The 26,511-nt window shown below is 43.2% G+C and overlaps 1 protein-coding gene across 4 annotated transcripts in view; it reads right to left on the reverse strand.

Moving 5' to 3' along the window:
- Window positions 1–8,493: 8,493 nt before the first annotated feature.
- The window catches only part of SEMA3F (semaphorin 3F), a 152,505-nt gene continuing 134,487 nt past the window's right edge, over window positions 8,494–26,511 (reverse strand). For all 4 annotated transcript variants that reach the window (XM_063291988.1, XM_063291990.1, XM_063291991.1 and 1 more), the window contains 9 exons: window positions 25,802–25,871; window positions 24,890–25,034; window positions 22,940–23,162; window positions 19,998–20,086; window positions 18,230–18,271; window positions 17,723–17,880; window positions 13,886–13,953; window positions 12,354–12,487; window positions 8,494–11,485 (listed from right to left, as the gene is read on the reverse strand). In XM_063291988.1, the coding sequence (XP_063148058.1) occupies window positions 11,051–11,485; window positions 12,354–12,487; window positions 13,886–13,953; window positions 17,723–17,880; window positions 18,230–18,271; window positions 19,998–20,086; window positions 22,940–23,162; window positions 24,890–25,034; window positions 25,802–25,871 (1,364 nt within the window). In that variant the 3' untranslated portion in view covers window positions 8,494–11,050. The remainder of the gene's footprint in view (window positions 11,486–12,353; window positions 12,488–13,885; window positions 13,954–17,722; window positions 17,881–18,229; window positions 18,272–19,997; window positions 20,087–22,939; window positions 23,163–24,889; window positions 25,035–25,801; window positions 25,872–26,511) is intronic.

A 26,511-nucleotide genomic window follows, 5' to 3' on the forward strand; every position in this document is an offset into this window, starting at 1 on the left:
AGACAGGTTCTTCCTCTTCTTGCTCTCTTGAGCTCCTTCGGTGCCTACTGTTGCTCCCTCCTTGAGCCACCACCAGCCACTTTCTGGCTTAGAGGGATTTTGCCATCCCTGGGAATCAGGTGCTCTGAAGCACCCAATGTGGAGCAAGGACAAGTGAAGAAGGGCCACGTAGGATGCAGCCCCAGGATCTCCCCCAAGCTCTAATCCGACTTGCTTGTGCTCAGTAGCTTAAAGGCATTTCTGAGATAAAGCTCCTTCAATCCCTGCATATGCTAAACTCAGCAGTTTCCATTTTCCATCTGCTCTTGACCTGGACAAGCATTTGAAAAAGGAATACTCCTTCCTCCAGACTCTGCCTCCCTTTTCCTGCCATACCAATTGCACAAGATGATGCACCAATGGGTCTGCTGCGGATGGTCCACGTGCTTTGGTCTCACCCCAGCACTGGGTAAATTATATTGATTATGGTGTAAAAGTATCAGTTAGCTGGCCAACATCCCCCCCAATGTCAGAGATAATAACAGCTCTTGGAGAAAAGGTACAGGGAGCAAGAAACATAAAAAGAGAGGCTGGCAAATAAAGCTACTAGTCCTGTCACATTCAGTGCCACCACTATTAGTAGCGAATAAGTAGTTTTTAATGTGTTTGGAGGGAAAGCATTTGTATGTGCATATGGGCATTCCTAAGAGAGGGAATCTGACCTGAGCAATGATAAGCAAAGCAGGGGTTGTATAACAGGAGATGTATTTGAGAAAATACATTATAGAGGAAGGCAGGACCTAACCCCTAGTTAACCGTATCCTTTCAGGAAGAGACTTAGAGAGCAAGGGGTCTGTGCATGTGTGCCTGGGAACTAAGGCAGAGGGAAGTGTCCTGAGATGAGCAATCTCATAGCAAAAACCACAGCGTGGTAAATAAAGAGAGGATACAGAGTAAATGGTTAGTTCTCTATCTACACCCCACTGCCCTTTGAGGTTAGAAGGTTGGGAAGTGCTGAAGAGGAAGTGCCACTGAAGTCACACTTCCAACACAAATTAGGTTGTTGCTATTTGCAAAAAGGAAATAAGAGACAGGGGGTTCTTCTCTGACCATGCAGAGAGTCCACAAGCAAGGTGGGATGTGAACCCAAATTCCCAGATCCAAATCCAGTTCTTTAGCACTCTAGCTCCCAGATAAAACCATGTGATATTTCTTCTAATCGTTTGAATACTGAGTTTTATAAATAAAAGCAGAATTTGGCAATACAGGAGCAGCAACTGAATTGCTTTGGTGGGGGATACTATCAGGTGTCTACATGTTCAGAGACAATATTATTTTTTCTAGCAAATGTGAATGGTGAATACCAACAGAATTGGAGGGCTGAGAAATGAGGGTTAAATATTGGAATGCCTGGGAGATTTGCAGACATTGGAAATGTGTATTAAAAAATAGAAATAGTCAGGCTGGCTGCTGCTGATAGGAATCAGAATGCGTATGCCAAAGTTCCCACTGGTATATCGGAAAGCCAATTTCAAGCAACATACAGTGATGGTCTGTTGCTTTTCTGTTGCACTGTGGGCCTTCCAGGAGCATTTGCCTGCCCACTGTGGGAAGCAGTGCTAGCGAGGACAGAACATGAGACGTTCTTGCTTTTCTTTCATTCACGGCTTGCACTTGGTCTATTGCAGTGTTTCTCAGCCTTGGCAACTTTAAGCTGTGTGGACGTCAACCCCCAGAATTCCCCAGCCAGCTGGGACTTGAAGTCCGCACAGCTTAAAGTTGCCAAGGTTGAGAAACACTGGTCTGTTGGCTCTAGAATTCCAAGGCGTCCTTCTGATTAGGAGAAATTGCTGGAAAATCAATTTGCATTATCTGAATGAATGAGGCCAGCTAACTTTGGTTTTTTACCGCTGCTTACAAAATGTAAGGAGAAGGACAGGCAAATGGGGTATCAATACCAGGATTTTCCCAGAAGATAGGGCTACTATATCTGGATTACAAAACCCAGACAGTCAGCAGATGGCAAGAGAGAGTTACAGTACAGAAAATGCTGTAATCTTGTGGCCATCTGAATGTTTGCGACCCAGATACAGGAGCCCCACCAGAGATTCAGTAAATGGCAAGAGTAGTGCACAGAGTTTCGAATTCGCTGGCACAGTTAAGCACTGTAAACCACGTCTTTTAAAACCCCTGCTCTCTTCATTTCATGGACCCCCTCCTCTCACTCTCATTATAGCCTGGGGAGGAAAAGCTCATCCTTGCCAAATATCTAAGAACACTGTTTTCCGGTCTCCACTCAACTCAAGTGACATTCTGCCACTGGACGGGGAGCAAGCACTACAGATGTGCCCTTTCCCAAGAATTCTGCAAAATGGCTTGAGTGAGCATCGTTGTTCTCCTCCAGTTTAATGGGTTTTATATCAGAATTGGGAATGACAGAATAGCTGTCTATTAGCTTTTGAATCTAGGTGGAAATGTCCACCTAGACACAGGGAACCATAGAATTGCAACCATGAGAAAGAACGAGAGAGAGAAAGAGAATCAGCGGTTGATTTGGAAAAGATCAAGAACTCTCTCTGGGTGTCTCACTTCCTTTCTCTAGAATTAACCTCTGGAGGCAGCCAGGATTTTAATTCCTCTCCTCTCCTCTCCTTTCCTGAATGGACAAAACTTCCATGGTTTTAATAGTGGCATGGGAAGGAAGTAAGCTTATTTATTTATTTATTTAATTTTCTATCCCGCCTTTATTATTTTGATAAATAGCTCAAGACGGCGACCATACCTAATACTCCTTCCTCCTCCTCTTTTCCCCACAACAACCACCCTGTGCGGTGAGTTTGGCTGAGACGAGAGAGAGACCGGCCCAAGGTCACCCAGCCGGCTTTCATGCTTAAGGTGGGACTGGAGCTCTCACTCTCCTGGTTTCTAGCCCATTGCCTTAACCACTAGGCCAAACTGGCTCTTTTCCTTATTACTACATATCTTTGCCAGGAAAAAAAGAAAAAAGTCACCCTTTATTTTCTGCATATGTCGCCATGTATTTTTTGAAAAGGAAACTAATACATTCCATGTCCCAGGGGAGAAGCCTAATGCACCTTGTGACTTCATGGCCTCCATGGCAACCATAGGCTTTTTAAAAGTCATCGCAGCCCCAGCAGATATGGGTGGGGACATATGGCTGCGGAGTCCTTGGTGCTCCCTGAGCTTGGTTGTTTGCTCGCAGACGTTTCATTACCCAGCTAGGTAACATCATCAGGACTCTCACTGATGATGTCACCTACCTGGGCAATGAAACATCTGCAAGCAAACAACTAAGTTCAGAGAGTACCAGAACATCACAGTTCAGCCCTGAGCTACATACAGTATATTCTCTTCTATTGAAACATATGGCTGTATTTAAGGCTAGCTCCAAAGCCACCCCATGGAACAACGGACTGGTTTAAGATTGGGAAAGGCGTGCAGCAGGGTTGTATACTCTCACCCTACCTATTCAACTTGTACGCAGAACACATCATGTGATGTGCTAGGCTGGATGAATCCAAGGCTGGGGTTAAGATCACTGGAAGAAACATTAACAACCTCAGATATGCAGATGATACAACTTTGATGGCTGAGTGAGGAGGAACTGAGGAGCCTTATGATGAAGGTGAAAGAAGAAAGTGCAAAAGCTGGCTTGCAGTTAAACCTCAAAAAAACCAAGATTATGGCAACCAGCTTGATTGATAACTGGCAAATAGAGGGAGAAAATGTAGAGGCAGTGACAGACTTTGTATTTCTAGGCGCAAAGATTACCGCAGACACTGACTGCAGCCAGGAAATCAGAAGACATTTAATCCTTGGGAGAAGAGCAATGACAAATCTAGATAAAATAGTTAAGAGTGCAGACATCACACTGACAACAAAGGTCTGCATAGTTAAAGCAATGGTGTTCCCCATAGTAACATATGGCTGCGAAAGGTGGACCATAAGGAAGGCTGAGTGAAGGAAGATCGATGCTTTTGAACTGTGGTGTTGGAGGAAAGTTCTGAGAGTGCCTTGGACTGCAGGAAGATCAAACCAGTCCATCCTCCAGGAAATAAAGCCAGACTGCTCACTTGAGGGAATGATATTAAAGGCAAAACTGAAATACTTTGGCCACATAATGAGAAGACAGGACAGCCTGGAGAAGATGCTGATGCTAGGGAGAGTGGAGGGCAAATGGAAGAGGGGCCGACCAAGGGCAAGGTGGATGGATGATATTCTAGAGGTGATGGACTCGACCTTGGGGGAGCTGGGGGTGGCGATGACCAACAGGAAGCTCTGGCATGGGCTGGTCCATGAAGTCACGAAGAGTCAGAAGCAACTGAACAAATAAACAAACCAAAGCCACCTCTCCTTCCCAATCATTCTAAAAATGCAAAGCATTGCATCGGCAGGAGGTGGTGTCATGGGTCAATGTGGCCTAGGGGAGCCATATACCCTGAGCCGGCACTGGGCAGGACTTGATCTTTACTTTGGAGCAAATGGGATGTGATCTGAAGGTGGAGGACATCAGCATCTGTCCTTTGCCATTATGAGATCACTTCCTTGTCAAACTGCAGATCACAGGTGACTAATGGACTGAGGACTCTAGAAGCCACTTGGGAATTTTTTTCCCTGACAATTTGGTTCTGTCTTGCAGCTAGTCAATTTCTAGAACTTAGAGATGGCCAGTGTGCTCAGTGAGATTGGTCCTACAAGGCCTCTGCCCTTTTGCTGATCCCAAGCCATTCTTCAGTTCACTGAGGAGGTGAGTGAAATTAAATACCTGAAAAGATGCCTATAGCAATAGTGATGGAAAACCAAAAGTAGCCATGATGGAGCACTGGTAAATGCTCATATGTTGTAGTGGGAAGAGGGAAAAGCCTTGAGGGACAGGAGGAAGAGACACTACCAAGACAACAGTCAGATAAAAGAAACCTGAGTCTGAGGCAGAACTGTAACCTGAGAAAACGACTCAGGCAAGACCCTTCTGAGTTCTCATGAAGATAAAGGGAGGGAGGGGGAAGCACATTCAGACTTGCAAGATTCTGTTACTATATCTTCATAATAAAAGTAATATTGGCCAGCATGACTTTGGTTTCCTAGTCTGGTCTACCTTGAAGGCTGACATATGTGAGTCTACATGGTGATGATAGAAGTGGAGAAGCATTCATTCTTCTCTGTGCTTATTTTATCTGCATACTGTACAGAGTTATCTAAACCCTTTTAGAGAAAAATTGACAGGACAAAGCAGGCTTCTTTGTGGATAAAGGTGTTCATATCATTTTGGGCTGGATGCTATTTAACACCTGTATGAACTTGAGGGAAACTGGTGGGAGAGCTTATGGTATCTGTCAGTTTGGGGTGAGGTTTCATCAGTTTGCTGACAATGTTTTGGTATATATTTCTACCAAGACAAACAAGATGCCTTGGAGTCTGAAAGCTGTTAGAGACTGGATGGGGTGAAACAAGCTCAGATTAAATCCTAGGAAGAAGGTGGTTTTATTTGTCACTAAATATCTGGGCACTCTATCAATATCAGTCGCAACAGTTACGGTGGAGAGGGTTATTTGTGCCCAGGAGTTGGTTTGTAATTTGGGGGTCCTTTCAGACTTGTGGGTTCTTCTTTAATAAAAAACCAGTAGAAACCATGGCCAGCTTCAGCTGGTGCACTAAATACTCTACGGCCTTATCTAGACCAGAACGTAACAGTAATACCCCACACTGATCACCACATGGCTGGATTATCACAATGCATTTTGCCTGTAGGACTCAGAAGCTGCAGCTGGTCCAGAATGCTGCTACTGGTGATGGGACTACTTGCTACTCCAGAATAACATTTATTCTAAGCTCACTGCTACAGTTTCTGTAATGCTTCCAGACCCAATTCATGGTGCCGGTTATCACCTTTAAAGGCCTATGTGACCCAGCACTAGGCTATCAGGCACTACCTTGCCAAAATTGAACCTGCCTGCCTAGTCCAAACATCTGCTGAGACCCCCATCCTCCAGCGGGAAGTAAGTGGAATGTGGATCAGGCAGCAGGTCTTCTCTGCAATGCCTCCTTGCTTTGGAACATGTTTCCCTTGGAGGTACATCTGGCCCTCTCCCTCCTTGCATTTTGCAAGGCAGTTAAAGCAGTCCATTGCTACCATGCCTTTGGCCCAAAGTGCTTTGGGTATTCATCTTGGGTCTGCAGGGATAGCATTATTTTTAATGATTTTGTTAGTGTTCTATTTGATTTAGTTTTGCTTTGTTGTTCCCTGCCCAGAATCGTAAACTGGTGACTCCCAAAAGACTTCCCACAGACATCTCGTCTTAAAATAAATCCTTTCAACCACAGTGCAAATGCAGGGAAGCATGGAGCCTGGAGGCTATACAGAAAACTGCCAGACTTAACTTTCAGCCTGGCCTTTCCATCTAATATCAGTTCCAGGTTTGTCATATTACCAGCTGACAGAACCTGTAAAGCTGCCTCCTCCTCAGCATCCCAAGAAACAAGGGCTATTCAGGTGCTGTAAGCATTTCAGGGAAACATGCCTCCTTCTCTCATCCATGACCTTCTGTCCCAGGGAACCATTTCAGCAGAGAAAAGACTGGTAGGTACACAAATTCCCCTCAAGCTTCACAAAAGCTGTGCAAACTGTGGGCTAGCAGGAAAAGGCCTGTGACATCCTTGGGGATTGGCAGACCTGTCCCCTGATGGCCCATCCAATTCCCCAACTTAGCCAGTGGCAGGAAAGGACAGGAAATGAGTCCATGACCCTGGTTTCTTTTTCCTGGTGTGTTTGCTTAACCAGCTGCTTCAGCACACCCCAGAGAGGCTGGAGCTCATGTTGTCTCTCTTTTTATGAAGCCCACAGAACAAGATCTCTTTGTCTCTAGGCCACAGGGCACGGAGGGCCAGGGCCAGGCCTAAGAAATCCAACATTTGCCCTTCCCAGGCTGCTCATCAGCCAGAAGAAGCAGAAAATTATCTACCTGGTTGCTTCATTAAAAAAAAAAGGGGTGTATGTTGCTCCTTAAATAAATGGAAAATAAGCCATGGCTGGGTGTGATCTTATGGTCAACGGTTATATACTCATCACTAGAATTTCTGCACAAAGAGGCTTAAAACAAGAAATGGAGCTTCAGCACAGTCTATATTTTCATCCACTGAAATGCAAGTGTTTGGCCTCTTCTAGCCTCTTGTGCTTGGGGGAGCATCTAATGTATTGAGTCTCTGGACTGTGAGGTTTACTGCAAATGTGGCAACTTTAGCTTCTTAGTATCCCTCTCAGGTTAAAGAAACCTGAACCAGTTCATGGTTTTCAAATCAAAATTCGGAATCTGCAATTTGATGGGCTTAATTATGTTATTTCTGGTTCTGTTGGAGACCTATCCTGCGGATTTTAAAATAAGGAATGGTATAAACCTTGTAAGTGAGCACCGAAGTTGCCAATCATGATTTTTGTGGCCATATTTATAGATGGAGTGGAACTGCTTGGATGTGTTACTTAACGTGTGACCATGCTTGGAATAGCGTGCACAGTTCTGTTTGCTACTTCTCAGAAAAGAAATGAAAAAAGAACATTATCAAGCTGAAAAAGGAGAAAAGGCCCACATGATCAGGTGGCAAAAGCAATGCTGCTGGTGGGAATGGTGTGATCTTTGGAGCTTTTGAGTTTAGAGGAGCAGGCTACAGGTTTGTAAAATTATACATGATGTGCAAAAGCAGATAGGTTTTTCACTCTCTCATAAAACCCCAGGTCACCTAGGGAAGCTGAATAATGAGAAATGCAGGTAGACAGAACAAAAAACAAAACAAAATTCCCAACCATGGTGTGTAATTCAGTGACAAAATTCACTTTCTCATGATGGGCAATGGTCCCCAATTTGGGTTGCTTTAAAGGAAAAAGATTAGAGAAAGCCATTGCACAATAGAATCCTGATCTGTGCAGGCCTTTTGCTGTGCAGGTATAACCACTTCAAACTGCAGCTGTGGACTCATGTGTTTGAGTGCTTCCCTGCACTAACACAAAGTGCCTCCTTGGATGATTTTACAATGAAAGCTATTCCAGTCTCCTGATATGCTGCCTAGGTGGGGACTTCCTGCTTGCAGAAGGGAACTGCTATATACTTCCCTTGTCTCTAGACAGTGTGGGGTATGATAGCAGTAATTTGATACAGCTGTAGGGGGAGGTTGGAATAGCCAATACAACCCCTTAATGGTACTTTATTAGAATGTGTAATGTGTTTGGTCTCTGAGTCACAAAAACATTGGCTGGGGAACTTGCAAGGGGTAGAAAGATTAAAGTGTATGAGTGGGCATGTATGGAGGTAGATGTGTGAAAACCAACACTGTTGAACATTCTCTAGGAGCAAAAGAGTCACAAGTTTTCAGTAACAAGCATATATCCATCTCATTAAAAAAGCTGTTCTGGAGGGAGCAGTCCATAGACAAAATCTGCAATCCAAATCTGGGCCAGGGAGACAAAAGAGACCTGAGTGGAACTGAAGATGAAGGAGTCTTGAATTTCCAAAAACAAAGCCAGTGTTTATTAGCTTGTTCTATCCACAGGAATCTCACATTCCAAGCGCAATGTGGCTTTGCGCCTGACTTCTTCATGAGGAGCTACTGCTCAGATGCCCCATATCTCAGGATTTTGTTACATTTTTGATTTATAGCTATTTACAAGAGAAAGTATACTCACATCACTCAGACTGGCAGAGGAAGGGGCCTGCTTTTAAGGGAGAGGGTGGATGAAGAAGGTCCTGTGTTTCCAAACATGAAAGGTGAGCTCTCTTTGTTAACAGCAGGTGGTATACAGCTCTGGGGCTGTGGGGGGGAGGGTGGTGGAAATCACAGATACTGCAGATTTCTGCAGTCTTCAGCTCTGCTGTGGAGACACTTCCTTGCTGTGCAGACAGAAGCAGAAACAACATAGTTTCCATCATCCTAACTTACTTCAGCCACACATTTAGGGTAAATGTGATAGCTCTGTGCAAGATATTTTTCTATACATACTATGCTCAGTAATGGTAGTCCCTGCAGCGTTGTGTAACTAGCCCCATATTAATGAGGTCCATAGCCATAGGAAAGCATTTGTTTTCCGTGCATCAGTGCACAGCTCATTGCAATCGGAAGCTCAGGATATGCAGAACACTGTAACTCTGCAGGTAGATGTCATCTGGATTGCTTTTTCATTCATTCCCCGATGGAGTTATAGAAGGTAAAAATCATGCCTACACCAATAAAGCTAGGAGTCCAAGAGCCAAGAGAACCCAATTGTTTTCCAAGGGGGCAAGTACATCCAGACATTCAAGAAACACTATAGCAAGGGGGAAAATGAGGAAAGTGGGAAGACATTCAAGAGAGTTATTAAAATGTAACCTAAACTTGGCACATTCACTTTTTCACCCAGGAACCCTCCTCCCTCTTTGAATATGTTTATTTGATGGTGAGAAACATGCAATCTGCTCATGTTCCATGGCACTGTTTCCTTAATTACTATAATTTAAAAGAAGATTGAGAGTCAAGCAAAGTTGGCTTCATTTCTGAAGACAAGAGAAAGCAGTAAGGTTGTGGGGAGGCAATGATTCCATGCAATGAATGCTTATTAATCCTTAGCCTGTTTTTCATAAACTCATATTATAATTAAGAGAAAGGCAAACAGATCTCCCTGAATCTCCTCTCTCCTTCCAGGCTCTCACCAGCCTGTCTTCTTCTTATATTGGCCGGGCGGCCTGCTCAGTAACCGTGATGCTATAGAACTCTTCTGTGACTATTTGGTCGGACTGTAACACTTCTCCTTGGTTTCTATTGCTTTGCTGGATGGGATGGTAGTATCATACTGAGGCTTTGGACTCCCTACGGGCAAACTGATACAAATACAGTATTGTACAGTATATATAACTAGGTTGGGAAACCAAGGCACCAATTCCTCCATGGGTTAGCAAAACAGAAGCCAGATATCCTGATGGCCATGCACCAATGCTTTATCCTCTCTGCTACTTCCACCGCCATGCTGTCTTTGGTCTTGGAAATGCCTGATGCATGCACTCTAGGAGAGTAGCTTTGGTTCATATGTACATTATATCTCCCTGGCATAACTCATTTGGATGTGGCCCTTGTGTCCATCAATGGTAAACTTCTTAACCAAACCAGGTGCCTCTGCCCTCAGAGGCCAAATCCCATTCATCCTGGGAAGGCACACCAGTTGAAGCACTGTCAAAACAGAAAGTCATTTTTGAACTCCTAGTGGAATTGGCTTGTTTTCAGTAGCAGGAAAAGCACCACATGGGCCATGCATAGATATCCTTGGTGGAGCACTTCCTTCTTCCTCAGATAGCTTGGGCTCCCTAAGAGCTTCAGTCTCCATAGCAAGTTTCCCTGGAGAGTGTCCCATCAATATGTGCTTTGAGGCAGAGAGATGTCTAGAAGGGGAAGAAAGTGCTTTGGAGGTGTGGTAGGGGCTTATATACACCTCTGGGTGTGTACTGGCAAGGGGAGTAGGACTGGGGGAATGCTTGGTGCCTGACAGCTGCCTTTAAAAAAAGCACCCAAAAAGGAATGATTTCAGTGACAGTAACAGTAACATCTCAAATTTGCTGAGGATGGGCCAGACTTACCCACCATTCTGGATCCATAGGGCATTGTGCCCCACTGTGCTAAGACCATAATGGAGAAAGGGAGCTAAGGAAACAGTAACTTTGCTGTTGGACATCCTTGCAACTCTCCTTCCCTGGCTGGGGTCAGCTGTGCACTCTTGAGTTGAGAGGTGAACAGTTGCTTTGGCTCTTGTCCCCTCCCCTCCAAGATGTCAGTTCTTTTACAGTACCACAGATAAAAGTGGGGAGGAAGAGCCAGCTGCCATGGGGACACCTCCAAGTTCTTTGCCGTCTCACACCCGGCGAGACCCATGGATTATGTACAACCTACAAATAAATACTGTCTTGATAGGGAACAGTGTGACGGTGCGAGATTTCATATATATATATATATATATATATATATATATATATATATATATATATATGAAAATGGGGAAAATATAGAACTGTCATCACATAGTCCCTTTCAGCTGCCACTTTCATGTGTGCTGATCCATCTCTGGCTGGTGATTCCGGCGGTTCCGTGGCTTCTTCTGGTCCTGCAGCTCCTTGGCTTTGAGACCAGCCAAAGTCTCCTTGTGACTGGAGGCCACATGCCGCCAGTATCCCTGGCAATACTGATTGATGAGTCCCATCTCGGGCTGTGTGAGCAGCTGGACGAGGTCACGGTACTGAGAGCTGAATGTGCCAGGCAGGCCAGCTCTCATGGCTGCTGCAGACGGGACGGGGGCTTCTGACTGGAAGAGCACAGCATGGACAGTTTCACTGCTCAGTACATGCAGTTGCACTTTGGCCACGGTGTGCTTGAAGTTGTTCTCTGTGGCTGTGCAGGAATACAGGCCCCCATCTGAGAGCTGCAGGGACCGCAACAACAACCCCTGCTCTGTCCTCAGCACCCGTCCTTCAGTGCGGAGCTGTGGAAAGAGAAGCACCAGAGAAACATGGTTAGCAGAGGTGGATCAGCCAGGCTTGGGGATGTTAGAACACATGGCAGGGAAGGAACTGGCCACAGACGCTTGGCCATGGTTATCTTCCTGGAGCACTTTCTGGCTTGTAGCCTTCTTGCTTCACATCAAATGGCTCCTATTTACTATTTCCTTACATCAGTTGTAGGATTTTTTAGAACTCTACTGCAGTCCTAAGTAGCCAGTCATGGTCAAGGGCCCAGTTTCCTATTCTTTTACTCAGGAGCAAATGAGAGTATAGGCAGGGCATGAGAAAACTGGGTTGAGGCTGTTACTCATCATGTGTGTTGGGAGGGGAGATAGAAAGACCAGAGTGTATCATGGGACTCTCTGTCCAGCTGTAGCTCAAATGGGTTGAGGAGATTTTCTGAGCATAGTCCAGCATTCCCCACCATGACTACAACCCCATCATCTCCAACCAATCATGCCCAATGGCTGCACAGTCTGGGATGAAGGAAGCTGCAGCCCAACAGCTGGAAAAGCTCAAAGGCAGCTCTGCTCTTTGCTTCTGAAATACAGGAGCTTCCTGGGTGTTTGTCAGTTAGCTAGTGTGAGAATAGTGTGTGCCTTTAGCACAGCTCTTTTTAGCACCCAGGAGGTGGGTGAAAAATACTATATGTCACTGAAGAGGTTGAAAGCAGGCTCAAGGGAGAGCATGAAAGAGCCCCATCTCGTAATATCTAAGTCAGAGGAGGGCTACCCCTCCCCTCTCAGCCCCCAACTGGGATGTAGACTCCCCCCGCTTTTCATGCAGACTCCTCCACCCCTTTTACTCCTCCACCAAAGGCCATCCTTCCTCCCTTGCCTGCCTGCCCACCTCTTTCCTTCGGTCACTGTTGTCTCTCTGGAGGAGCCATTTGATGGTGGCTTGAGGGGAGCGAGGCTGGCACTCGAGAAAGGCTGTGCTTCCCTCCACTCCATATTGAACAGCCTCTACTGAGTTCTTGCTGGCTGGAAGTGGAAGAAAGAAGAGACAACCAGATAATGGTTTATAAAGGTTTATAAAATACAAAAGAAGTGACCAAGTTATTATCAGACACCCTTTTCAGATGAGTCTAATTTCCCACTCAGCATACAGATCTTTCAGGGAATATGATGACTGCCTGGGTTTTGTGTGATCTGCTTTAGAAAATCATACCATAGTTCTGGGTATATTGTCTATGCATTTGTACTTGTGCAGCAGAACTCACACCAGTGTGAGTGCATTTATCCTCAGAGATGTCAAATAAAATACTGTAGTTATTCTGAAGACAAATATAACTATTTTATGGATTGCATGGCACAGAGTGGTAGGTGGCAGTATTGCAACTGAAAACTCTCCCTGCAACCTGTGTTCGATCCCAGCGGAAGCTGGAGTCTCGGGTAGCCAGCTCAGGTCGACTCAGCCTTCCATCTTTCCAGGTTGGTAAAATGAGTACCCAGCTTGCTGGGGAAGGTGACGGCTGGGGAAGGCAATGGCAAACCACCCCGCTATAGTCTGCCAAGAAAACGTCGTGAAAGCGTCTTCCCGCCAAAGGTCAGACATGACTCGGTGCTTGCACAGGGGACCTTTCACCTTTCACTTTCATAAGTTAGTTACAAAGCCAGCTATAGTAAAACAAGAAAATACAAAAATGCTGGTCTGAATACATTCTTATTCTTCAGTCATGTTCCTTTTTCTGATTGCATCCATCCATCCATCCAACATGAAGAAGTCTCTCCCTGCTTTATCCCTGTCTGCCTGTCCTCTGGGCCAAGCCAGTCCATATTACACATGAAGGAAACTCTTAGCCTGTGTTCAAAATAAATTAACCAAATATATAAATGTGTGCCTATTTAGAAAACCCTATTTGTTCTGACTAAATGTACTTTACAAAGCCAGTTAGCTTTATACAGATATTAATTGGCAAATCTTAATGTGGTTGCAAGAAAACGACAATCAGACAGATGGACACAAGAATGAAGCAGGTAATAAAAACACTGGATCAGGGAATGCCTTCTTCACCTTGTCTTACATATGAATCTGCACAAACTGTGATGTTTAGAAACTGGGTTGTTGTTATTTTTATCCTCCAAAAGAAAAATAAGTGATTGGGAATTAACCTTTCATGTAACTTCTTGTATAGAAATGAGGAAGACAGATAACCTGGTTATGCACATACCTCAAGATATTCCACCCCCCGCTGATCTCTTCTGGCAAGCTAGCCATTTATCTAGCTACTGTGTGGATTGAAATAGTACGTGAAATGCAGCTATAACCCACTTTACAGACAATGGGCCAGAAGAAGCACAGCCACTGTTCCCCAGTGAGGCTTCCAGTGTGGGGAATGCTAACCTCTCTTTCCTAGAGACTAAGAAAATGGCACCCACCATTGGAATTGTAACCCCTGCACTGACGGATAGGGTTGCCGTGCCGGACATCTTGTCGTCTGCTACGCCTGCAGTAAGGAAAGAAGCAGCCAGATAAGCAACCAAAATCTTGGACCCTCCCACCAACAGTAGAAACAGCAACATGATAGAAAGCCCTTGTAATCTACTTCATCATTCTACTGTTCTGGCCTGTACCCATGCAGGGCATCCTTCAGTAATTCTCAGCCAATCATGAAAATCTCTAATATCTTCCAAGATCCCAGTCCCTGCCCTGAAGCATTTACTGTATATTCTATATTAATATAGGGTTGTTTACACCTAGATGATTTCATCATAACTTTTTATACTGAAGTAGTCCTAGGCAATTATAGTGAAATGCTTCTACAGGATCCATAGGCAATGAATGACCCAAGTGTCTGTCAGTACCCTGCATGTATCTCCTCATTGGTGGGATGAAGGCAATATGCATATAGTATGCTGATTTGCAAGGAAGTTACTAGTTTATCAATTCTAGCTTGAACAGAATAGCATAGGTACAGTATGCTTGGGATGTAAGTTGTGCTTGTGGCATGTTGGCCAGTGGGTCCCAGAACTGGCTGGTGCTGTGTCTTCACAGTTCCCATGGAATTCTACATGTCACCCTGGTATGAGTAAGGCTGACAACCTAGTCTACTCTCTCCCTGTATTACTAAAAAGCAGCATGGGAAAGCCTCAATTGACCAAAGTCATATTTGGCAGTTTAGTTACACATCTATGAGCCATCTAGTGACAACCATGACATACAAGAATGTAGTTAGGAGTGTAAGAGGATTAAACAGTAAAGTGTTTGAATTAATGAATGAAATTTAGGAAAGGAAGGTATGTTGTGTTCACTGACTAAGCTGTTCACAGTTTAGTCTGTGAAACTAAAAAAAACCAGGGGAAGGACCTAACAGATCTGAGTGAAGGTGGTCTGATCTTGTGGATTGGAACTGAATACATGCAGGAAAGTGCTGTAGGTTTAATCATGATTGAAAGGACTAAAATGTATGTCAGAAAGTATGAACTGGTGTCATCTAGATTATTGTAGGTGCAAAAGGAAGAAGGAGTGCATAGGTTAGTGACAGTTGTATGTTGTGCTCCAGTGAATGACGATAATGAAAGGATCGGAATTTACGGAAACATTCTGTATGGATTCTATACTGTTAAGTGACATGAATGGATGGGTGGAAATGAGACAAGAGAGTACAAAAACATGATTGGGCCATTCAGAGTTCCAAGAATGACTGAGAATTGTGATGATGGAGAATACCTGCTTAGAAAAAGATTGCTAGTTTCAGATACATAGTTTAAGCATAAATCTATACATACACATAATAAAGGAATTAATATAAATCTAAAAGTATGATTGATTATATTGTTTATGATGAAAGACTGACAGAATTAGTGAAGGAATGGTGAGAGTGACGAGATATTCTAAACATGAAACAGACCATTCTTTGGTAGTGTCAACAGAAGATCTTAGGAAAAGGACATGAAAAATTACTGTGATGTAGATGACCTTCCAACTGAATGAATGGAAAGTAGATATAAGGAAGGAGGATCCAGAAGACTTTTAGAAAAGAATAAAAAGAATTAAGTTACAAAGTGCCATTGATGTAGAGTTCTGTTAATGGGAAATATTTAAAAATATGCTTTATGCAATTTGAAAATAAAAAAGCTATTAAAATAAAGGCAAATAAGAGGATAATTGCTGCAAACAATGATGAGAAAAAATTACTGTATGGAGAGAAAAAGCTGCAAAGTTGTAGTCAAAGAGAGCAAGAAACAGTTAAAAGAGGTAGAGAAAATGCAGACTGTGATGGGAATAAACAACTGAAGTGGATGAAGAGAGCTGAACAAGAAGTCCTCTTCAGTGGAGTGGAAGAGCTGAACCAAGAAGCACTGAAATTATTTGGAATCAAACTGAAGTGAAGGAATACTGGAAGGTGTATTTTAGAGATCTGTATAGGAACGATGAGAGCCAGTTTGGTGTGGTGGTTAAGGCACCAGGCTAGAAACTGGGAGACTGTGAGTTCTAGTCTTGCCTTAGGCGCAAAGCCACCAGGTGACCTTGGGCCAGTCACTTTCTCTCAGCCCTAGGAAGGAAACAACGGCAAACCACTTCTGAAAAACTTTGCCAAGAAAACTGCAGGGACTAGTCCAGGCAGTCTCCGAGAATGATGACACAACACAAACCCCAGCCTTGTATTGGATGCAAGTATGTAAATCATGATGCATGTTTTGTCATTTGCCCCTCTCCACCCTTCCCATGAAACTTGTGGTTGGAAGGACATGAGAAGGGACATTGAGCATAATTTGAGAAGTGCAGCGTGAACAAGGAATAAGCAGATCAGCGGTTCATTGAGAAATATATAAAAGTGAAAAGGAAAATGTATTCCTTTTTTAAAAAAATAGAGGATGTATATGATAACAGGGCTGAATTATGGAATGTTTCACAAAAACATGGAGCTGAAGGTTGGATGCTGAATGGAGTAAGAGCAGTAGATGATGAATGTGAGGCCAGCATGAGAATGGAATGCTTAGCAAATCGTTCAACACTGAACAGAGAGTAAGAGTAAATATGTGTGAATGCCCCTTGGTCGTTTAACATATTAAAGGACAAATACAGAATGGTTGTGGTGGCATTGGCCAGGAAAATGATTTTGCCGGTACTTCTGAGAACCTAAATGATTTGCAGGAATACATAGACAGCATGACGCAATTTAGAGTATGGCCCTAAAAAATGAAGTCCAAGTTATTTTCTTTGATAGGGAAAATGGAGTGAATTGCAAGTTATGTACAAAGGGCAAAAAAGTTAGCGCAAGTTGATGGATTTCTGTACTTTGATAGAAAGTTTATTAAAGACGGGAAAGTACAGATATTAATAGAATGGTAAGGGGTAGTTTGTGCTCTCTTGCAAGGAATGGAAGTATACTGAAAGAAGTGAAAACAGCTATGTATAAGAGCATGCTGCTGCCCATTTGGCTATATGGAAGTGAGAGTTGAATATGTCAGAGAAGTAGGGCCACCTAAGAACTGTGTGTGTGGTAAAACAAGAAGAGATGGGATTAAGAATGGATGGGTGATGTGCAAATGTGGATTAAATAATCAAGTCAGTGACCAGAATGAAAGAAGTACACTGCAGACCCTTTGGTCATATAGAGAGGCCAAATAAGGATCAATTCACCTAACGAATACAGGAAAGCAGAGTGAAGGAGTTGAGACGAAGGGGTGCGGGGGTTGAGAAAGTTGTGGTTGGATAATGTTGTTACCTCCTCAGAGAGAGGTGAAAAGTTTACAGAGCAAAAGGCAATGCATGAAGTGGTGGATGGATGCAGTGGAAAGGAAGTTATGGAGAAATATAATGGAGTATTTATGTAAACTAGACTTAGTGAGATTTCCTTCCCCCCACCCCACCTTCTCTCCTGACTCTCTCTCTCTCTCTTTTTTTTGCTTACTACTTCTTACTCTTTTTCTGAATGTTGCATAACTTTGCTTAACCTGAAAGGGAATGGTATGAATATATGTATGGTTCATAGGCTCTATTACGAGGTTCAGAGGTGGTCCCAGACAGAATTATAGCATAATTCTATCTGGGACCTCCTCTGAATCTCATATTATGACAATATTACTAATTTTCTGAACTGTCATCAGTATTCACCTGTAAAGCCAGCCCAATATACTCCCAGATCTTTTGGAAATAATCCCTTTTTGTACGCTGTTCTTGTCTCCCCAGTTATTTTTGAAGCCCCTTTGCTGAGGATTTCCAACCCAGAGCTGCATTTTGCAAACGCAGTCTTTCTAGACTCTTGGTACCTCTTGGAAGAAGCAGAATAGCGGGAACAGGATTTGCCATCCCAGGCACAGTAGGGATCCCTGGCCAAGCAGCAGTCAGCACAGGCTTCTCCGTACACATCACAGCGGTGAAGGGCCAGGTGTGTTAGCCCAATGGCTGAGGATACATAGAGCTGTTGCTGTTGGGGCACAGTAACATTCAGATATTGACAGAGCTACAAATTCTTCTGCTCCCACAATTCACCAGCGATCGGGATATAGATTTCCTTGAGAAAAGGTGGAGAGAAACACTGCCTTGCCCAGCTCACCCAGTTGCACCCCAATAGAGTCAAGGACTTTTGGATTAAGCTCAAGGCAGAACAGGTACTCAAAGGAAATGCAAAAGTGCTAGAATTGAGGGAGGGGACACCTCCATGTATCTTGGTCTTTTGCCAAGAAGACCACTAGTTAGGGGGAAAAGTACACCTTTCTTCCAATGAACCATCTCTGAACCTGATTTAGAAATTGTCTCAGGAAGAGAAAACTCACCCTTTTGGAAGAGATGGTCATAGTCTTGATTGGGGCTGGAACCTGTAGAGAAACCAGACAGTTAATCCATAATGGTTAATCCATGTATAAGAGAGAATGGCTGGTCCCTGAAGTAGTTTAGAGAGAATAGACCAATTAATATATTACATGTATACCAATTAAAGGTATTATCTGAAAAGTTGGGGGAATGAGAAATCTCGGTCTGCAATTTCATCAATATAAGTTCTAATCATTCAGATAGTGATTTTGGGACAATATTCAAAGTATGTTATTTTAATCTAGTCCTTGCACCACTCCTAGACTAATATTATTTAAATATTATACTATATAGAAGGTAATGTTTGTTTGTTTGTTCATTCATTATTATTATTTGGATCATCTCCATCTCTACAAAACCTATATTTACTGACTTCTATACTTGCACTTTTAAAAGAGAAGGTTATGGGTTTGATTGTGTATGCGTCCATGTGTATCGTGCTTGTACATACGTAAAGAATAAGCTTGATCAGATCTCTTTTTTCCCATATACTAATATACTAATTTATCTATTTTGGATGCATTTCCTTCAATGTCTATTATTATTTTATATGTAAAGAGAAAAAAGTGCGAAGAATAAACCTCTAATCATTGTTCAAACATAGAAAGAGAGGCAATGCTTTATTTGATTGATTGATTGATTGATTGATTGATTGATTGATTGATTTTTATGGCTTCCCACTCACCATGAGACTCTGAGTGGCTAACATCCAATTAAAACAACTGTGGAATAACCGACAAAAATGAAAACATGTCATTCCTGTCTACACAAATAATTCCCCTAAATATGTCTCATCTAACATCCTGGTCCACAGAAAAAATCAGGTCTTCAGCATCTTATGAAAGGCCAGCAAGGTTGAGGCCATCTGGATCTTGGAGGGAGGTTGTTCTACAGGGCAGGTGCAGTGACAGAGGAGGCACACCTCCAAGATCCTATCAGATGGCAATGTTTAAAAGAAGAGATCTGGAACATGACTGCCCACCTGGAACATGTGCAATGGACAGAAATAATTGGAGAATGTCGGCCCTTTGTGGTAGGCCAGGTCAACAAATACACTCAGCAGGTATTCTAGGAATGTTCTTTATTGTAGTAAGATAGAATAACAGAAACTTGAAAGCCTGTCCCAAACCCAACCCCTTTTTAAGGACAACACAGTCAAGATAGGGCTGCTCTGAATCTCACACTTTATACTTTCCCAGGACTGAGCAAACATTTCCCTTCTCCTACCTCCTCCTCAGGACCTTCTCTCTTCTATAGGGAGATACACTCCCACAACTAACCTGGCCTGTGCCACGAAGGACTTTATAGGTAATAACTAGCACCTTCAATTTCACCCAGAAGCCTACTGGAAGCCACTGCAGCTTGCAGAGTAATGCTGTTACGTTGTCTTACTAAGGTGCACCCGTAGCCACCAAGTCATTGCATTCTGGACCAGCTGCAGCTTCCAAGATGTCCTCAAGGGAAGCCCCATGTAAACCACATTGCAATAATTTTGACAAGCCGGGTGAGGATGGATGCTCAACCACAATATTGATCCAATGAGAGATCATAATCCAGACTCCATATAGCAAATGACAGATCCATTTGGTAAATTCATAGCTGAACTGAAATGTGAATAATGAACTTCACAGTTTACATTCTGCCACTACATTATTCCTGCTGTCAAGCACATGTGCTTAATGGAGGAGCAAGTGTAATTACATTCTTGGGTGAGGTAAGCATCACTTGTACCTTGAACACCTCCACCTCTTCTAGCATCAGTTCTTCTGTTTCCAAATCATCTTTGGGCAAAACTATAACTTTCTGGACAGTACCCCAATCTGCAATGTAACAGAAACAATTATTATTTAGATCATCTCTTTGGTGATACTTGGAAAGCATCTGTGAAAGGCTGGTTAGCTTGCTGTCATAAGAGACTGCTGGTCAAGTTTCATTCAGCTCTTCGAAGAGTTTTCCGTACAAGAACTGGTTGAATTGACAGGTTTTGGCATAATTCGGCCACCACAGAGAAAGTCCTGCTCCTGGCAAGAGTCTACAGAACTACAGAATAGCTCACAATCCTGAGATGAAGGAAATAAACCTAACAAGCACATTATATGACAATCAGAAATAACTTAAACCCAAGAGAAAAACTGAAGAACTGAACATAAAGGAAATGTTCTGTGCTAATACTTTTTCAGTTAATATGACTCTCAGAGAACTACGGCGCATGGATGTATCTTGTTAAAAAAAAAAGGGGTGTAAGGAATGTACTTTTTTCCATGTGGACTATCGATTTCATGAGCTAGGTAGTCATGAAGAAGTGTTACAGCACAAAGTCAATATGCATTAGAAATACAATGTTACTAAAATGTACTTAAAGTGAACCCCATTTCATTATTCTGTAGAACCTTTTCATTCTTTATACCAGCTTGACTCCCTAGTACAATGTTTCTCAACCGTGGCAACTTTAAGATGTGTGGCCAGCTTGCTGGCTGGGGAATTCTGGGAGTTGAAGTCCACACATCTTAAAGTTGCCAAGGTTAAGAAACACTGCCCTAGTGTAACAACCACAGCAAGCAGCATGGGCTGAGAGTGTATGTGTGATCATGATCGTTGTAGGAAGGGGCTTCCCTGCTTCCTCCTCAGTTAACTGAAAGTGGGGCTGATCTCCATCTATCCCTAAGATGACTCCTATCATTAGGACTACCTTGAGTTTCCACTCATAAAAGGAAATACTGGCTCTGCTTTACTTGCAAGAGTAAAGCAAATAAATGCAAGAAAACATATAAATTGGCTGTCCTTCCAGTGACAAGTTGGAGGCAAAGGTTTAAAAACAAAACAGAGAAGAATATTTAATTCTGAATCCTCTCCTAGAAGACCTTTGCTAGTTCCTATCTAGTCTGTGTTGCAAGATGGGGTCCGAGTGCTTTCCTCAAGGCTGACTTGGGTCTTACCTTATAAAACACAAAGACCATTTTGAATTTGGTGGCATGTGTGGGTATAGATTTCAAAGGAAAACAGGGGAGGGAAAACATTTATAGCTATATCCAAAGACTTGCAACTGGTTATATTCAGATATAAACTGTAAAAAAAAGTGTTTTTTTAAGAAATCTTTGTTGTGATTACTTTTTTGTAACTCATTTTAAAAGCCAGATGTAAATGCTTCTGAGAAAATGTTAGATATGCTCTGAAACATAGAGGTGGTGCTGACAGCTATTTCCTTCTGCCATTTCCACAATGAATTCACAGGACTGGCTTCTGAATGCTGAACTTGCAGCTTTGTTATGGATTCAGATGGCTGAAGATGGTATTAAAAGCAAGCACCTGCTGCCTGAGCAGCCAAACCCACCCTCTTCTACATGCCTTCTGTATTGAATGCCACCCACAGCTATGAATTCCATCAGATAGTTCCTCAATCCCTGAACTTTTTCTGGTTCTTTCTGCAACAGGAAGTAACCAAGATTTGCAAATTCATTACACCTTTGGCCAGAAAGAAAGCAGAAACTTCCTGCAGGCTCTGACTGGTGGTGGCCAGACTGTGTACAGCTGCTGGATGTTGAGCAGTGAATTGGGCAGCCCAGAGAACAGCTGTGCAGACACACAGTATTTGCCAGCTAATGAGGAACATCCTTGGTTGTTAGCATTCCTGGCCACCTGCTTGGCATGTTGGCTGGGCATCTTTGACTTGTGGGGGGCAGGTAACTCACCTATAGCAGATTCAACCCAGTGCAAGGAACATCTGCTAGCCATGCCTCCCCTCTGCATTAATTCTGCATTTTGATAAATCATGTCATTAGATCTGTGTGATTTTTATGCTCAGAGGTATCAGAAATACTGTTCCACTCACTTCAGTGGAAGAGACTTGGACCTGTGCAAAATTGTATGCTTTGAGTTAATAGTGCCTCCAATGAAGTCTAGGAAAATGGTGGGTCAGCATTGCCTGGTTTTCATAAATAGATAATATTACATCAGCCTTCGCCAGTAGAGTGTCTTCCAAATATGTATGATGGATTTCAGCCTTCCACCCAGGCTCAGGATTATGGGCACTGAAGTCTAGCATATCTGGTAGGAACTTTGCTGGCTCAGATAAATTCTACACTGGAGCTTCTGGAAGGCCATGTTTATAAACAAGAGACTGAATCCATTGGAATCTTTGTTTGATAGTGCCTGGAAGCACATATATTTTTACTGTGTTAGACAAGGAGGCTGTTATACAATCAAACTGAGGAAACATTATCTGAATTCTAGTTCTTAAATCTGGGGCAGCCTTGCAGGTGTTACAGGAAACCATAAAAAATGAGGAATCAGTTCTATATAAAAGGGGACTCTGAAGTGTGACTTACGGAGTAGTAAATTCTAGCCTAAATTCCTTTGACTTCCAAACAAGACCTTGGATAAACAGAAATTCCAAATGCTCTCCTGTGCTCCTGAAAGAGTATTCTAGTACAAATGGAAAAGTTGGAGCTGGGATCTGATAACTCTGTTACTCCTCCAACTGATTGTATTGCCAGATAAGTTACTTCCACAACTAACAAGAACTTGGTGGTGAAATGCTATAGAAAAGTTTAGAAGAATACCCCTAAACTGCCTATCCCAGCTGGTTATGCATAAACCCCAAATGCTGATCTTCCAGGCTGGGGATTGGTGGGTGGAAGTGCTGTGTAGTCTTTTCAATGCACATCAGTGGGTACCTGTGCCCAGGAAAAGCACCTCATAGCGTCCATCAGCTGCATCCACCTGGTCCACAGCTATAGTTGTGAACTTGTACTTGACGTTGGTTCTCACCACAAGAGGTTGGCGGTGTATGGGGTAGACACCATTGTACATCATTGGATGAGTGCGCATGAAGTTGATCACCTCATCAGGATAGTCCTTGGTTGATTTCATTGAGGGTGTAAATGTCCCCCCTGGGCACTGAAAAATCAAGGCAAAAATAATATGTGATGTGGTTCAGTCAATACATCAACAATTTTTTTAAGGAGCATCTCCCTTTCTTACAGGAGATATTGCAGCATCTGATAGAAGCCAATCTTCCAAGTGCTTTCTATTTGTCCCCACTCCCAGTATAATCTCCTCCATGAGCTAGTGCAGTATTGTGGCTAAGTATATGTCCACCATTAGCCATGAAAGCTCACTTTCCCTTAGCCTGGGAAGAATTGGAGGAGGGAGTGGTAAGTGTGCCACTCTGAGCTCCTGGAAGAAAAGCAGGATATAAATCCAATGAATGGATGTAATGCACCGTGGCTGCTTTCCATAAAAGGAATCTCTTTTGCTCCTCCCCTGAAGGCACAAGGATCAGCTACCAAAGTATTGTGGTATAGGACTACCTACGTTCATGTTAGCATGCATTTGCAGTTTTTCGTTCAGTATTTTAATATTTTTCTTATTAGCTTTCTTGGGTATCCAGCTGAATAGAAAAGCAGGATGTAAGCTTAACCAGCCAAATGAAAATAAAAATATTGTTTTCATTTTGGGAGAAGGAAAGATTTAAAGAGTTTACAAGGTAGAGAATTTGTTGTTGAGTGGAGCCAGCAGGTCTCCTCCTCCAGGCCTGATCTTAAATAGACCCATCTCTTAAACTCAGCATCTCCCTCAGTTTACTTTTCATTTCTTTACCAGGCTGACTCTCTTAGGCTGAAATATCTTTGTGCGTCTCTCATTTGCCAACAGCAATGTAATTCTTAGATTGTGGAGTGTTTTAGTAATGCCCATAAAAAACCTCAGAATCCCATCTGAAGCAGCTGCTCAGCTGTGAGAGCCAAACCCAGCCTACCCTCTGAGTTTTTTGGAAGCCTCCCCATATACAGCAAAGACTGTCACTTTTTGGCCTGTGGGATGTACAAGTAAATGAGAGTGGAAAACCACAATCTCTGAGCCAATGAAATGAAACAATGAATTCTCCTTATTTTGGAATATTTTGCCAACAAAGGAGGGATGCCAGTAAATGAGCCTAGAGACCACCAATCAAGAGAGGAAATGCTAATCAGCCTCACACGTGGTGGCCAAATGTCAAGTGTCAAAGAGAATGGGAACAAGGTATGCTTTGATAAAGGCCATCATACTGAAGAGGCTGGGGAAGCACCGGGAAGGAGATGCAGTGAAGTGTCAGAGGATCCCAGCATGCAGGCAGAAGGGGAACCAGGGAAGAAGGAGAAGAGCAACTGGGCTACCAAAGCAGTAGTTAGATCAACAGGAAGATCAGCTTAAGACATTTTCCAACAGGGAATGTCACTAGTAATATCTTTCTCAGCAACTGTGAAAAATGCAGAAAGGGGAAGGGCTTAGTTAGACTACTGGAGCACCCAGGTCTTTCTAGTTTGCACAACTACGGAGTATTTCTCTGGGGCCGTTTCTCAACCTTAGGAACTTTAAGATGTGTGGACTTCAACTCCCAGAATTCCCCAGCCAGCTTCAAAAATGAATCCTTAATTGTGTGTGCATGCACACACTGTCTTACACACACTTCCATACATCTTATCAGTCCATACATATTTGTTTATGCATACGTCTGAAGGGCAAATGGTCATATATAAAACCTTTATTCTTGGGAGAGCATATATTTCACCAGGAAGATGGATCAATGTCCCAAGGCCAGCAATCTGACAGAGAAGGAACCCACTGGAGATCTAACCCATGCTTACGGTGCCTGGACGGGGATAAGGCATTTTGCCAGTGTAAGGCATCCACTGATAGTTGGGACCTTCCTTGTGGGCAAACGGTCCATTGAAGACCATGCGGATGTCAGCCATGGAGTAGACACACACAGCAGAACCCTTAAACACAGACCTGTGCAAAGAAAGACAAACAATAACTCCACATTCATCTCAGACATTAATAATTTCTTTTGTGTAAAAATGCTGGCTGCCGTTTGTATTTTTCTTTTCTGCCCTTCATAGTTGCAATGGGGAAACATTTCTCTTTACTCTTCCTTGGTTGTTGGCAAGCTCTTGGAATTCCCTTTAACCTCCGATAGCATGTGCAGTGACCCAGAACCCCAAGAGGTCTGAATTAGCAAGAGGTTGGGGTAGGGAGATAGACAAAGCAATGCTGGTTGTTTGAGCCAGCCCCAAACAGCTGCTCTGGAGTTATCCAGCCATGTTCCCAATGAGATAACATTCCAGGATTAGTCATTACAGTCACAAGCATTGAGGAAAATGGCACTAGCTGCTGCTGCTGCTGCTTGCTGATCTAAGAAAGGACCTGATGCTCCCTTGATCCTTCTGGGTGAAAATGTATCTTGGGGAGGTGGAGGAGTCACCACCTGCCTTCCTCCCTGGATGACCAAGCCATCAACTACAGCTGCTAGGGTGCGGTTTGTGGGAAAACCCAACACTTGGCGAGCAAGTGCTTCTGGGCTTTGTTCCAGCTCTGCCAGAAAATTCTACGACAGTTCCAAACCCTCCTTGGCTCAGCAGGGAGCAGGCGGCCGCTATTCACAGAATGGTGTCAGCGGTATCTGCTTTTACCATTATTTTGACTGCAAGTTAAGCCCGGGGATTTTGCTCAAGAAGATTAGAGGATAGACTATTATGAGTACCAGAGGAAGCACTCACCCCGAGGCTGCAAAAACAGCATAAATGATGGGGTTCTTCACATCCTGGGTCTGCTGGATGAAGACATCCTCTTGAAGAGAAAGGAGAGAGTCAGTCACGCAGCACAACTGACTGTCCTAATGATGCAGCGGCAAATAATCAAAGGAATCTGACGTTAGCCCAGTTATATTGGGAGCAGCTTTCTTGCCTGATATCCTGACCTTCTTTGTGGAGCTACCTATCTTTGGCAGGGGGACTAGTAGGAATAAAACAATCAAATCAGATCTATGGTGGCCTAAAGAGAAACAGATTTGAGGCTGTGGCCATTCCCTGTCTCTTCTAGCTTATAATTCTGCTGTAACAAAGTGGTACAAATAGTCAGGAAACTCACTGTCTTTGGGAAAGCAAGCTACCCCAGCCCAACCCAGCCCTCTTCCAATGAGGGGATTTATGTAGATGCAGAGTTGCCACAGACCAGACCTGAGTCTATGGGATGGTGAGAGAGGCTAAGCCAAATTCCATCACAAATTACGCTCCAACTAAAATCCACAATAACGTCTAATAAATCCCTTTTATCACGCTGGATTAGAAAAATTGTTTAAAATGATCATTCATTAGACCTGGATTGTCTAAAACCACTCAATTTTCTTTTTCACATTTGAGCAGATTTTCAGACATGTTCAGTTTGCAATTTTTATTTCACCTTTCATTTCAGTTCCAACTGGGAATCA

This window comes from Candoia aspera, chromosome 2 (genome assembly GCF_035149785.1).
Source record: "Candoia aspera isolate rCanAsp1 chromosome 2, rCanAsp1.hap2, whole genome shotgun sequence".
NCBI classification, from domain to species: Eukaryota; Metazoa; Chordata; class Lepidosauria; order Squamata; family Boidae; genus Candoia; species Candoia aspera.